Source organism: Erythrolamprus reginae, chromosome 4 (assembly GCF_031021105.1).
Source record: "Erythrolamprus reginae isolate rEryReg1 chromosome 4, rEryReg1.hap1, whole genome shotgun sequence".
Lineage (NCBI taxonomy): Eukaryota > Metazoa > Chordata > Lepidosauria > Squamata > Dipsadidae > Erythrolamprus > Erythrolamprus reginae.
Window position 1 is genome coordinate 25723727 of NC_091953.1, and position 12011 is coordinate 25735737.

The 12011-nt window shown below is 39.7% G+C and overlaps 1 protein-coding gene across 1 annotated transcript in view; it reads right to left on the minus strand.

Annotated features, from left to right (window-relative positions):
• Nucleotides 1–12011, minus strand: part of LOC139167118 (vascular endothelial growth factor receptor 1-like) — a 38751-nt gene that overhangs the window by 13767 nt on the left and 12973 nt on the right. Inside the window, exons 4-5 of the mRNA XM_070751539.1 lie at nt 9687–9793; nt 3779–3914 (exon numbers count right to left, since the gene is read on the minus strand). Coding sequence (XP_070607640.1) covers nt 3779–3914; nt 9687–9793 — 243 coding nt within the window. The remainder of the gene's footprint in view (nt 1–3778; nt 3915–9686; nt 9794–12011) is intronic.

Sequence of the window (12011 nt, forward strand, 5' to 3'; positions counted from 1 at the left end):
ATTTTATTTTATTTTATTTTATTTTATTTTATTTTATTTTATTTTATTTTATTTTATTTCATTTCATTTCATTTCATTTCATTTCATTTCATTTCATTTCATTTCATTTCATTTCATTTCATTTTTTATTTGATTTGATTTGATTTGATTTGTATGCCGCCCCTCTCCGCAGTCTCGGGGCGGCTCACAGCAGTGATAAAACAGTATACAATGACAAATCTAATATTAAGTCTAAAATAACAATTTTACATTAAAAACCTAAAAAAAAACTTAAATAAAAACATACACACAAACAAACAAACTATACACAGTTCTAGTAGAGAACCTCAGCACAATGCATTATGAAAGGCAAATAGTGGGCGCACACATAATAATGCTACCTTAAAGCAAATATCTATGTGGAGAATTTCTATAACCGTCCAACTTGAACACTGGAACCCTTTAAACAAATCCCTGGAAATTATTCCTGTAGAAAAATCTCAGCTTTTGAGAATGAAATATCCTTGTTCAGTTTTTCTGGCCAAGTTTCATTCAACTGGAACATTCTGTTAGTCTGTAACCTGGACACATCTAAATCGAAATTTGTTTTGAAAGTAGAATTCCAATTTTTCAGGTCAAAACAAAATATTAACATAGACACTCAAGCATTTCCAACACACACAATTTTCAAAGTAGGAAAAAACGCAAAATGTAATACAGAAATGTAAGAATTACAAGTGTGATTGATGCGGGAAATCTTTGTTAAATACTGTGGTCTTAAACTGGAAAATTATAGGTGTGCTGTTTTCTGAATTCCAAACAACAACCTATTTTAACTTCCATACCACAGGTGGGTTCCTGATGGGTCAGGCCTGTTCTACAGAACCATAGTGGGAATTCCCCCCTGCTTGCTTAACCAGCAGCAATGGCCAGTTGCTCACAAACATAAACTGGTCTTTTTGGTAGCGCCGTAGGCACCGCCATCTTGTTTTTTTGCTTCTGCGCATGTGACGAAGCTGGTTTTTCAGCACTGCACGCATGCGCATGAGTGAAGCACGCATGCCCCCATGCAGCACGTGAGGAAACAAACCAGCAGCAAAGTAAGTCAGAACCCACCCATGTTTCCTACTCGACTATTGACTGTAACTGTGGTAAATACACTGCTCAAAAAAATAAAGGGAACACTTAAACAACACAATATAACTCCAAGTAAATCAAACTTCTGTGAAATCAAACTGTCCACTTAGGAAGCAACACTGATTGACAATCAATTTCACATGCTGTTGTGCGCATTCAACTTTGTACAGAACAAAGTATTCAATGAGAATATTTCCTTCATTCAGATCTAGGATGTGTTATTTGAGTGTTCTCTTTATTTTTTTTTGAGCAGTATATAATTTTATTGTTGCTGATTCAAGACAGAAATCTTGTTTTGTACAACATATACTGTATTTTTCAAAGTATAAGACATACCTTTTTCCTCCCTAAAAGAGGCTTAAAATTCAGGGTGCATCTTATAATCGGAATGTAGCTTTTTTTCCGAAGCTTTTTTCCCCAGTCCTAACTAGGTGCTAGCGATCTTCGGAGTCCTTGGAGAGGGGCGGCATACAAATCTAACAAATTATTATTATTATTATTATTATTATTATTATTATTATTATTATTATTATTATGTCAATACAACACAGCAAACGAGATCACTATGCTGGATTTCATATTTCATCACCAGTCGGGCGCTTCCCAAGCACCTAGGACTGCGTGATATAGCGGCGAATTATGTTTGCCGATCCCAGCAAAGCGGCCTTTTGCAATTGACAGATGGAGATTTTGTCAATTCCGATGGTTTTCAAATGTCCGCTGTGAACCTTTGGCACTCCGCCCAGTGTGCCAAGTACACTTTCACTGGCTTATGCCAGAGTCATTGCAGCTCGATTTTAGATCTTCGTATTTCACTAATTTCTCTAGCTGCTTCTCCTCAATTCTGCTGTCCCCTGGGATTGCGATGTCGATGATCCATACTTTCTTTTTCTCCACAATCAGGATGTCTGGTGTGTTATGCTTAAGAATTCAGTCAGTCGGAAGTCGGAAGTCCCACAGTAGTTTTGCTTGCTCATTTTCGACCACTTTTTCAGGCTCATGATCCCACCAGTTCTTTGCCACTGGTAGTTCCAGCACAAGTTCCAGTGGATCATCATCATCATCATCATCATCATAATCATATTATTATTATTATTATTATTATTATTATTATTATTATTATTATTATGCAGGTTCTTTCATTGTTACTTTCTGCAAAGAATGTTTTCCAAGCCCTAAGTCTTTGCAGGGGTTTTTTCATTGCTGCAACTTGCTCTGAATATGTTTCTTTCCAGACATAACCAGGTGCTAATGATATTCCCAGCTCTTTACCTGCTTGCAAACCCTTTATTGTTACCCTATGTGAAGAATATTTTCCAAGCCCTAAGTCTTTGCAGGGTTTTTTTTTCATTGCTCTAACTTGCTCCAAATGTTTTCTTTCCAGCCCTAACCAGCACAGCTCTTACTGGCTTGCAAGCTCTTTCATTGTTACTCTCTCCAAATAAGGTTTTTTTAAAACACTAACCAGGGAATAAGACAATGTGCTGTAACTGAACAGACTAAAGATGCTATCCAGACGAATATATGGTAAGCAGATTCTTTTCTCTTTTTTCCTCCCCAAAAACTAAGGTGCGTTTTATACTCTGGTGCGTCTTGTACTCCAACATATATATACTGTCCTATATGGACAGTTTGATTTCACAGAAGTTTGATTTACTTGGAGTTATATTGTGTTGTTTAAGTGTTCCCTTTATTTTTTGAGCAGTGTATATGTTAGCTCTGGCCCAGCTCCTGCCCCAAGGAATGTGCAGGTGGATGTGGGGGAGGCATCCACATGCCGCAGGCCTGTTTTGCTCCCAATGGAATCTGCCAACGAAGCCTCCTCTGACCAAGGAAGCATGAGTGACAGGGAAGAGGGGAGTTTGGCAGACAGCCCAGGAGGAGATCAGTCATCTGTATCATCCCTGGATTCTGAACAAGAATTAATGACACATTCACGCATGCGTAGAGTAATGTATAGCAGACAACAACTGAAGGATTGTTACAAGAGAAAATGAGGCCACCTGTGGTTGGGTGGGGCTGCTGTAATTAGTGCTACAGATAAAAGCACAGCCTGGTGTTTTAGCCTCATGGCAATTTATCTGATTCATTGTTTCGTCAAGATCGTGGTTTTTGTGCTGTTCAAGATTGTGTGTGGACTCTCTGGACTTTAGAATTGGACTCAATTTCCCAGTTATTGGGTGAGCGATTGGATTGCATTTAACCTGTGCCTTGTGTGTACCAGAAAATCCCTTTGACATTTAAAAAGGGAACTGTTTCTGTTTTTCTGTTTATAAAAACTTTTGGGTTTTCCTTTTATCATGTGGTGTGTGTCTTCCTGAACTAATTACCCTGTAATTACGGACTGTTGAAACCCGCCGACAGAACAGTATATATCCTAATTCAAATATTACATATATCTTCAAATGAAGCAGGGAAATGAAGGATCAACTGGAATTATGATTATTTAAATTTAATGTAGCTGCCTGCTCCAGTGTATTTGCTTATAGAATGTATATGCCTACCCATATAAAAGAAACATGCCTAATTAATCATCCCAATTAATACTTCAATTAAAAAATATCCGAGTTCTAGTCAATGAATCAAATGAAGAAAAGTACAGACAAGACCAGCATTTTTAAATTCTCATGCTACTCATTCAGAATAACATAGATATATTTACCCAATTTAAGCCTTTCCCGGGCAAACTCCCATTTGCTGGCCTCGTAAGGAAGCCGTTCGCATTGTTCATCTAAGGGGACTTCTTCAGGATCCATTATGATTGACAAATAGTCTGTCTTTATTTCGGAGGAAGAAGGCTAGAAAAGAACGATTAAATTCCTTTGTCACTATAAGACATAAAAGCAATTTTGACAAAGTTGTTTTGATTCTGGTCAGCAAAATGGTAGATTAATTAGCTATGGTTACAGAAGCCACTCACATTACATTTTCTGTGCCAAAACACAAGATTCTCAAGATTCTTCACTTTAATTTTGTCATGTAGATTTTCATCATGGCCCCATTTTGTACCACATTTTGTCTCACACATTGAACGTTTGATTTTGTGTTTATTTTTTCATTTTTTAAAACCTATATGAAAAAATCCTCAATAATAGCCATGCAATAGAGATTGGAGCCTGTATTTTCAAACAAGGATATTTTGAGAAAACAACTAACCTTGACCCCTAAAAATAGATTTGGCTGACAGCCATTCACAAAACAAAATTCTGGCATATGCAACAGATAAGTTCAGCTGTCAGTGTTTGTTAAAAAAAACAACAACAGAGAACGAGAGAGCAAGAGAGGGACCAAATGTGGTTTAAAAGTTGTGCAAGGCTTAGATGTAATCTGCAAAACATTAATCAGTAACATTTTGTGCATGCATTTTTCAAATGTTCAAGAAGTTGCATTTCCCTCTAGACTTCTGCCTTCACGATCCTGTTTCCCCATAATGATTGCGAAAAGTAATTTAGAATCACTAGCCTGTAGGAAGGATTAAACCTGTAATCCTATACATGCTTATTTCTGAAGAAGCTTTACTGATTTTGGAGCGATTTAGGCTTGAGTATCTGTGTAGATGATGAAGCTAATTAATCTTGATTCAGAGAAAAATAGACAAATTCCAGCCTGTGCTCTTGATGGCACACTCACTTTGCAAGATACTTAAATGAGCTATTCATATTTATTTATCCAATAATAGCTTCCCAAATTCAATTTTAGAATGTTAATTAGCATATTATTAATAACAACAACAACAGAGTTGGAAGGGGCCTTGGAGGTCTTCTAGTCGAACCCCCTGTTTAGGCATGAAACCCTACACTATTTCAGACAAACAGTTGTCCAACATCTTCTTTAAAACTTCCAGTGTTGGAGCATTCACAACTTCTGGAAGCAAACTGTTCCACTGATTAATTGTGGTGCTTTGGAGAATAAATTGACTCTTTCTTCTTTGTGGCAACCCCTGAGATATTGGAACACTGCTATCATGTCTCCCCTGGTCCTTCTTTTCATTAAACCAGCCATGCCCAGTTCTTGCAACCGTTCTTCATGTTTTAGCTTCTAATGCCCTAATTTACCCTTAGATTATCTATGGTTGACCTATCCAGATTCCTAAGAGGTCAGTAAGGGGCGAGTACAAGTGCACTAGAGTGCCTTCCGTCCCCTGTCCTATCGCTCTCCTATATCTCCTATACCTTTCTTCTATTCCTATATCTCTTCTATTCTTTCATTGATATGTTCTATTATTATATCTTCTTTTCTATTCTTTCTTAGATATATTTTACTATTTTACTATGAGTATCTCCTCTAGGTCCCCAGCAGTCAGGTTTCAGGCCCGGTTACAGCACGGAAACTGCTTTGGTCGCGTTGATGGATGATCTCTGGCGGGCCCGGGACAGGGGTTTATCCTCTGTCCTGGTGCTTCTTGACCTCTCAGCGGCTTTCGATACCATCGACCATGGTATCCTTCTGCACCGGCTGGAGGGGTTGGGGGTGGGAGGCACTGTTCTCCAGTGGTTCTCCTCCTACCTCTCCGGTCGGTCGCAGTCGGTGTTAGTGGGGGGTCAGAGGTCGACTCCGAGGTCTCTCCCTTGTGGGGTGCCTCAGGGGTCGGTCCTCTCCCCCCCTGCTATTTAATATCTACATGAAACCGCTGGGTGAGATCATCCAAGGGCATGGGGTGAGGTATCATCAGTACGCTGATGATACCCAGCTCTACATCTCCACCCCATGTCCAGTCAATGAAGCAGTGGAAATGATGTGCCGGTGTCTGGAGGCTGTTGGGGCCTGGATGGGTGTCAACAGACTCAAACTCAACCCCGATCAGGCGGAGTGGCTGTGGGTTTTGCCTCCCAAGGACAATTCCATCTGTCCTTCCATTACCCTGGGGGGGGGGACTATTGACCCCCTCGGAGAGGGTCCGCAACTTGGGCGTCCTCCTCGATCCACAGCTCACATTAGAGAACCATCTTTCAGCTGTGGCGAGGGGGGCGTTTGCCCAGGTTCGCCTGGTGCACCAGTTGCGGCCCTATCTGGACCGGGACTCACTGCTCACAGTCACTCATGCCCTCATCACCTCGAGGTTCGACTACGGTAATGCTCTCTACATGGGGCTACCTTTGAAAAGTGTTCGGAAACTTCAGATCGTGCAGAATGCAGCTGCGAGAGCAGTCATGGGCCTACCTAGGTATGCCCATGTTTCACCAACACTCCGCAGTCTGCATTGGTTGCCGATCAACTTCCGGTCACAATTCGAAGTGTTGGTTATGACCTTTAAAGCCCTTCATGGCACTGGACCAGAATATCTCCGAGACCGCCTGCTGCCGCACGAATCCCAGCGACCGATTAGGTCCCACAGAGTGGGCCTTCTCCGGGTTCCGTCAACTAAACAATGTCGGTTGGCGGGCCCCAGGGGAAGAGCCTTCTCTGTGGCGGCCCCGGCCCTCTGGAACCAACTCCCCCCAGAGATTAGAACTGCCCCTACTCTCCTTGCCTTTCGTAAGCTCCTTAAGACCCACCTGTGTCGTCAGGCATGGGGGAACTAAGACATCTCCCCTGGGCATATACAATTTATAAATGGTATGTGTGTATGTATGTGTGTTTAGAAAATGGGGTTTTTTAAATGTTTTTAGTAGAAATTTAGATTTGTTGTAAATTGTTTTTCACTTTGTTGTGAGCCGCCCCGAGTCTGCGGAGAGGGGCGGCATACAAATCTAAATAAACATAAACAAACATAAACATAAACATAACCTTCATCAGGTATTTTACTATGTGTGTATATATATATATATATATATATATATATATATATATATATATATATATATATATACTGTATATACCCACTAAAGCCCTTGTAATAAATCATCTTTGTCACTCTTCTCTGCACTTTTTCTAGAGTCTCAGCATCCTTTTTGCATCGTGGTGACCAAAACTGATTTTTAAAAATATAAATTTGGAATAAACACTAAATGTTTATAATATGGTTGTTTTTGAAATCAAACTTATTATCTGTTTTGCCGCCACAACAATTATCCCTCTGTTTAAAAGATAGGAAGATATTATTTTTTCTCCTACCAAATGGAAAACCTGAGGTCTTCTGGATTTCAACCACGATTCAGTGTGAAATCTAGCAAACAAGCTGAGGTCAGGCTTCTACTGACCTCCCATATCTTAGAATGGTTGAAATACCAATGATCAGTCTGGATATTCAGTGAGAGGCTGTTTTTCACTCTCTCTGGGATTACTATTTAAAGTTTTGGATGTTTAATGGAAATCACGTATTCTTCTTCCATGTAACCTGGTTTCCTCCCTCGGGTTAAATCAACCTTCTGTACTATTATGAGTCTAACAACATTTCAAAAGATGCATGAACAGATGGAGATCTGCTTAATCCCAGCATTAAATAAAATATTTAAAGTATTAATTAAAATAGTTCTAAATGCAAAGTAATGAATTCAAATACCTGAACTCCTTCTCTTACTAAAACCTACTAAATTTGACATTATATTTATCTGCCTAAATGCATCCCTTCCCAACTCCATTATCACAGTAAGAGACTGTCATGTTCTGATGATTTGATCGCGAAACCCATAGAGGAGGTGAAGTTGCAATCTTCTATAAGAAATCACTGAACCTAAAAAAGGTGCAAGTTAAACATGAACTCGATCTTCCAGAAACGATCATCTGTGAACTGACCTTAAATACCACACTTCACTTCCTACTATGTTATAGAGCAGTGTTTTTCAACCAGTGTGCCGTGGCACACTAGTGTGCCGCGAGACATGGTCAGGTGTGCCGCGAAGCTCAGAGAAAGCAAGCAAGAGAGAAAGAAAGAAAGAGAGAGAAAGAGAAAGCAAGCAAGAGAGAAAGAAAACAAGAGAGAAAGTAAGCAAGAGAGAGAAAGCAAGCAGGAGAGAGAAAAAAAGAAAGAGAGAGAGGAAGAGAACAAGAGAGAAAGAAAGCAAGAGAGAGAGAGAAAGAAAGCAAGAGAGAGAGAGAAAGAGAGGGAGAGAAGGTGGGAGAGAGAGACATAGAGGGAGGTAGGGAGGGAGAGAGAAAGAGAGCAAAAAAGAGGAAAGAAGGAAGAGAGAAGGAAACAGGAAGGGAGAGAAAGAGGGAGAGAGAAATAGAGCAAAAGGGAGGAAGAGAGAGAATTTTTTTGTCCAATATTTTTTTAGCCCCCCCCCCCCCCCTCAATGTGCCCTATGATTTTGTAAATGTAAAAAATGTGCCGCGGCTCAAAAAAAGTTGAAAATCACTGTTATAGAGCCCTCTTATTTTTTTGGTGACCTAAACCTACCTCAAATAAACTGGTCCCTAAATGAATGTTCAACTGAACCTATACATTCAACCCTTTACAATGCTACCAGTCTAGGGCTAGATCAACTAGTAACAGATAATACTAGACTCATCAATTGTTTTGATCTCATCTTCTGCCATATTTTACACTCAATTTATGGACTACAAATAAAAGAACCCTTTTCTAACAGTGACCATAGCATGATCGACTTTTGTCTCAATATGTGTCCTTACAGAAACCACCTTAATGATGGGATAAGCAATTACAACTTTAAAGAACCGACTATGATATCATAGACACCGACCTCTCGTCTCTTGATTGGCATATACTATTCTCTGGCTGTAATACTGCCAAAGACTAGTACAATATATTTTTGCTCAAAAATCCAAAGAGTCATTAAATTATATGTACTCACCAAAAATAATCACCAAAACCAAATTACCCATAAAAGCAATGAAGCTTCAATTAAAAAAAAATCTCTTTTGTGAAAAAATAAATTTCTTATTTTGACCACTTACTGTCTATTAGACAAGAACGCAGTTATCCAATCATGTAGGGGACCAGAGATGCCATAGGATTTTAGTTTCAGAAGTAGTTTGTAGTGTACTACTGAATCAAAGGCTTTACAAAAGTCTATGTAAATTGCATCTATTGTTTTACCATGATCAAGTTGAGTGGTCCATAAGTTTTTGCAGTGTAAGAATTGCAGATTATAGGAATTTTTTTCCCCTGAAACCAAATTGTTCGTTGGAGAGTAGGTTATTAGTGTCTAAGTGGAATGTAATGGATTGGTTTATGATTGATTCCATGACGTTGCAGATGACGCAACCCAAAAAGATTGGCCTGTAATTTTCAAAGTTACTTGGATCTCCTTTGTTGAAGATAGGGATCACTGTGGCTAGTGTCCATAGGCTGGGTAAAGAGCTAGTCCTGAAGGATTTTTTTTTAAAATGCTCCCAAGCTCCATTTTTGCTGGCAGAGGGTTGCAGGAGCCGTTGAGTGAAAAACGGAGCTTGGGACCTTGTTTTCATTGGCAGAGGACTTGGGCCAACACAAATGCTCCCAATACAAGTGACATCAAGCTGGCCATGCCCATCATAGCTGTGTCCACCCCTGCCCCCTGAAGGTAAACACAATCCTGATGCAGCCTTCAATGAAATCGAGTTTGACAACCCTGGTACATTTTATATGAGTCAATTTCTCTCAAAGCAGTTCAGGCAAGCCAAACATTTGGACAACTATATACTAAAGTAATTTCTAAAATAGAAGTTTTGGATGGCTTTGTCTTTACCCTTTTCAGCTTTCGTATGAAGAGAGTTAACAGGAGCCAGAAGAGTGTAGCAGCCAAACAGGTACAGGTCAATGTTATTAGCTCCAGATTTGAGTTTTCAGATGTTCCTAAAAACAAGCAAGCAACAAGTATTTACAATAAATACCAACTTTCGTTTCTATAAGAATAAATCCAGAGCTTAACATATATTGAAAGATAATTGTAGTACACATCTATTTTCTTCTTAAGCGCCATTAATTGAACCAGTAAGAGTGCCAACAGATGTAATCATTGACTGCAACATAATTATCTGAATTCTTGACTACCATGTTGTTATATATACCATACTGCTATACTATACTGTATCATAGTACAGTGATACCTTGTCTTACAAACTTACTTGGTTCCGGGATGAGGTTCTTAAGGTGAAAAGTTTGTAAGACAAAACAATGTTTCCCATAGGAATCAATGGGAAAGTGATTAATGTGTGCAAGCCCAAAATTCACCCCTTTTGCCATCCAAAGTGCCCGTTTTGCACTGCTGGGATTCCCCTGAGGTTCCCCTCCATGGGAAACCGCACCTCCGGACTTCTGTGTTTTTGCGATGATTCAGGGGAATCCCAGCATCGCAAAAATGGGTGCTTTGCTGGCAACGGAAGTCCGGAGGTGGGGTTTCGCAGCGAAGGGAGCATCAGTGAAATTGCAGCATCGCAAAAACACTGAAGTCCTCGAAACCCCACCTCCAGACCACTGTGTTTTTGCGATGCTGGGATTTCACTGAGGCTCCCCTCGCTAGGAAATCCCACCTCCGAACTTCCATTGCCAGCGAAGCACCTGTTTTTGCACTGTTGGGATTCCCCTGCAGCATTGCAAAAACACAGAAGTCCAGAGGTGGTGTTTCCCATGGAGGGGAGCCTCAGGGGAATCCCAGCAGCGCAAAAATGGGCGCTTTGCTGGCAACAGAAGTCTGGAGGCGGGGCATCCCAGTGGCGGCAGCTTGGGTTTGTAAGGTGAAAATAGTTTGGAAGAAGAGGCAAAAAAATCTTAAACCCCAGGTTTGTATCTCGAAAAGTTTGTATGACGAGGCGTTTGTAAGATGAGGTATCACTGTATTACTATATAATGATACTGTACTATAGTACTGTGCTATACTGCATACCAGGAGTATCAAATTCACATCATCGTGGTGGTGTCATGTGACAATTTATGGACTATAAATAAAAGAACCCTTTTCCAACAGTGACCATAGCTTGTTCGACTTTTGTCTCAATATTTGTCCTTACAGAAGCCACCTTAATGATGGGATAACCAATTACAACCTTAAAAATTAACTATGATATCATAGACACCGACCTCTCCTCTCTTGATTGGCATATACTATTCTCTGGCTGTAATACTGCTGAAGACTAGTACAATATATTTTTGCTCAAAATCCAAAGAGTCATTAAATTATATGTACTCACCAAAAATAATCACCAAAACCAAATTACCCATAAAAACAAGGAAACTTAAATCAAACATTGAAATTTATGGACATAGAACTACGATTCTGATATAGTTCTGTGGCGCACATGCTATAGGTTTGCCATCACTGATATATGTAATTTCTGTAAAAGCTCCTGTAACTCTGATATTCTCTTCAAATGTCTTCTGAGTTTAGGACAGAACATCTGCTGAGCCAGCACTAGAACAGGCAGATCTGGAATATGATTTTCCAGGAATGTGTCCTGCTGTTCAGTCTTCCACGCCACTGTCATTCTTGGCAAAAGAAAGAAGGAATGATTAATGTCTTCCTTGTGGGGTTCTTGACTAGCCCAGAGGTCTATAATGCCTATTTTAAGTGACTTTATGAAAGGGCTGTCACATTCTTGGTTTCCTTCAACTGTTTTGTTTCTAAGGAAGCCTCTTCATAGTATTAACCAGATTCCTACTTATAATCATTTCTGGTACGTTGTTAGTTCTTATCAGAGTGTGTGGGGAAAAAGTATGACTTCAATAAATGTTTATTAAGCCTAACAATAGCCTACAGTCATTCGGAGTCACTTGAAAATGAATAGTAAAGTTTGGTCTTGTAGTGCTAGTCCTATGCAGTACATTGAAAGACACAGAAAGTTTTATTTAGGCTGTTCCTAGAAAGAATGAATTAAACTTTTATTATGGTTAAAAATCAGATAGGGGCAGGCAAAGTTGGCTCTTCTATGACGTGTGGACTTTAACTCCCAGAATTCCTGAGCTAGCATGATTAGCTCAGGACTTCTGGGAGTTGAAGTCCACAAGTCATAGAAGAGCCAACTTTGCCTGCCCCTGTCTGATTTTTAACCATAATAAAAGTTTAATTCATTCTTTC